Genomic DNA, 1,831 nt, shown 5'->3' with positions numbered 1-1,831 from the left:
CTCGTGGCCTCCAGGATGACCCAGTGGCCTCCAGGATGACCCAGTGGCCTCCAGGAGCCTCTCGTGGCCTCCAGGATGATCCAGTGGCCTCCAGGACTTCTCGGTGGCATCCAAGACCCCTCCCGTGCTTGCCAAGACCACCCGGTGTGGTCCGGGACCTGCTCGTGTTCCCCAGGACCCTCCCAGCGTCCTCCAGGACCACCCAGGTCCCCCCCAGGAGCTTCCTGTGGCCTCCAGGACCCCCCGTGGCCCCCAGGACCCTCCCAGTGTCCCCCAGGACCCCCCTGTGGCCTTTGGGACCCTCCCAGTGTCCCCCAGGACCCTTTTTGTGGCCTCCAGGACCCCCCCAGCCTCCCCTCCCTCCCCATTCGGACGCTGCGGGGTCGGGATCATCGGGATCATTGGGATCATTGGGATCACCGGGATCAGGGTCAGGGCGGGTTTGGGATCCCCAAATGGGATCCGGGTGGGACTTTGTGCCCCAAATAAATCCAACGATTTCCTGGGAAAATCCCTCGGCTCTTCCCTTCCCCAGGGGTTTGGGGTCAGCCTGGAACCCCCAAGGGGCCTGAAGGAGTTTGGGGTGCAGGAATTTGGGATCAAAGAGTTTGGGATCCAGGAGTTTGGGATCTGGGAATTTGGGATCCGGGAGTTTGGGATCAAAGAATTTAGGATCCAAATGTTTGGGGTCCGGGAGTTTGGGATATGGGAATTCGGGATCCGGGAGTTTGGGGTCCAAATGTTTGGGATCCAGGAATTTGGCATCCAGGAGTTCGGGATCAAAAGTATTTGGGATCCAGAAGTTTGGGGTCCAGGAATTTGGGATCCAGGAATGAAGGATCCAAATGTTTGGGATCCAGGAGTTCAGGGTCTGGGAGTTTGGGATCCGGGAATTCGGGGCCCCTTTCCCCCCCACAGCACCGAGGCCGAGTCGGATCCCGAAGTTTATTCCAACCTAAAAAAAGCTCTGTACAAAACATCCCGAAAGCCAACGGGAACGCGGGAGGGGGACTGGGGGCATTTTATGGGATTTTCAGGGGGTTTTATGGGATTTTTATAGTATTTTATGGGATTTTTATGGGATTTTACGATATTTTGGGTGTGGGGGGTTTTTTTTTCTGGGATTTGCTGGGATTTTATGGGATTCTGATGGGATTTGCTGGGATTCTGCTGGGATTTTCCTGGGATTTTTCTGGGGTTTTTCTGGGATTTTTCAATATTTTGGGGTTTTTTTTTTTTGGATTCTTGTGGGATTTGCTGGGATTTTTCTGGGATTTTCCTGGGACTTTTCAACACGCTGGGGTTTTTTTGGGGCTCAGTCGGAGTCGCTGTCGCTCTCGGCCTCCTTGACGTCCACGCTGAACTTGTACTCCTGGTCGCAGCCCATGTAGGCGTCGCTCATGAAGTACAGCGTGTAGTGCTGGGTGCCCGCCGCCGGCGCCACGAAGTCCAGCTTCACCTGCAGGGGTGGTGGTGGCACCTCGGTGGCACCTCAATGGCACCTCCGTGGCACCCCGGTGGCACCTCGGTGGCACCTCAGTGGCACCTCCGTGGCACCCTGGTGGCACCCAGCCCGGGGCAGCCTCTCCATGTCACCCCCACTGTCACCCCCATCATGGCACCTCTGTGTCACCCTCAGTGTCACCCTCAGTGTCACCCCTGCGTCACCCCTGGTGTCACCCCCACCATGGCACCCCTGTGTCACCCTCAGTGTCACCCCTGCGTCACCCCCATCATGGCACCCCTGTGTCACCCTCAGTGTCACCCTCTGTCACCCCTGCGTCACCCCCGCCATGGCACCCCTGTGTCACCCTCAGTGTCACCCCCCCCA

General features: G+C 58.1%; 2 protein-coding genes across 2 annotated transcripts in view; one reads left to right on the top strand and one right to left on the bottom strand.

The window, feature by feature from the left end:
* Positions 1–6: 6 nt before the first annotated feature.
* Positions 7–1,060, top strand: LOC108447907. The gene is made up of 2 exons (XM_017739197.1): positions 7–206; positions 340–1,060. Exons 1-2 carry the CDS (start codon positions 76–78, stop codon positions 1,058–1,060), a joined length of 852 nt encoding a protein of 283 aa, XP_017594686.1. The 5' UTR covers positions 7–75.
* Positions 932–1,831, bottom strand: part of SNRNP200 (small nuclear ribonucleoprotein U5 subunit 200) — a gene marked incomplete at its 5' end in the record, with an annotated part of 78,572 nt that continues 77,672 nt past the window's right edge. The window contains 2 exon segments of the mRNA XM_017739196.1: positions 932–1,491; positions 1,525–1,772. Coding sequence (XP_017594685.1) covers positions 1,316–1,491; positions 1,525–1,772 — 424 coding nt within the window.

This window comes from Corvus brachyrhynchos, unplaced genomic scaffold (genome assembly GCF_000691975.1).
Source record: "Corvus brachyrhynchos isolate BGI_N302 unplaced genomic scaffold, ASM69197v1 scaffold617, whole genome shotgun sequence".
Lineage (NCBI taxonomy): Eukaryota > Metazoa > Chordata > Aves > Passeriformes > Corvidae > Corvus > Corvus brachyrhynchos.
Note: the sequence above shows the minus strand (reverse complement) of the source record. Positions and strands in the feature narration are given on the sequence as shown.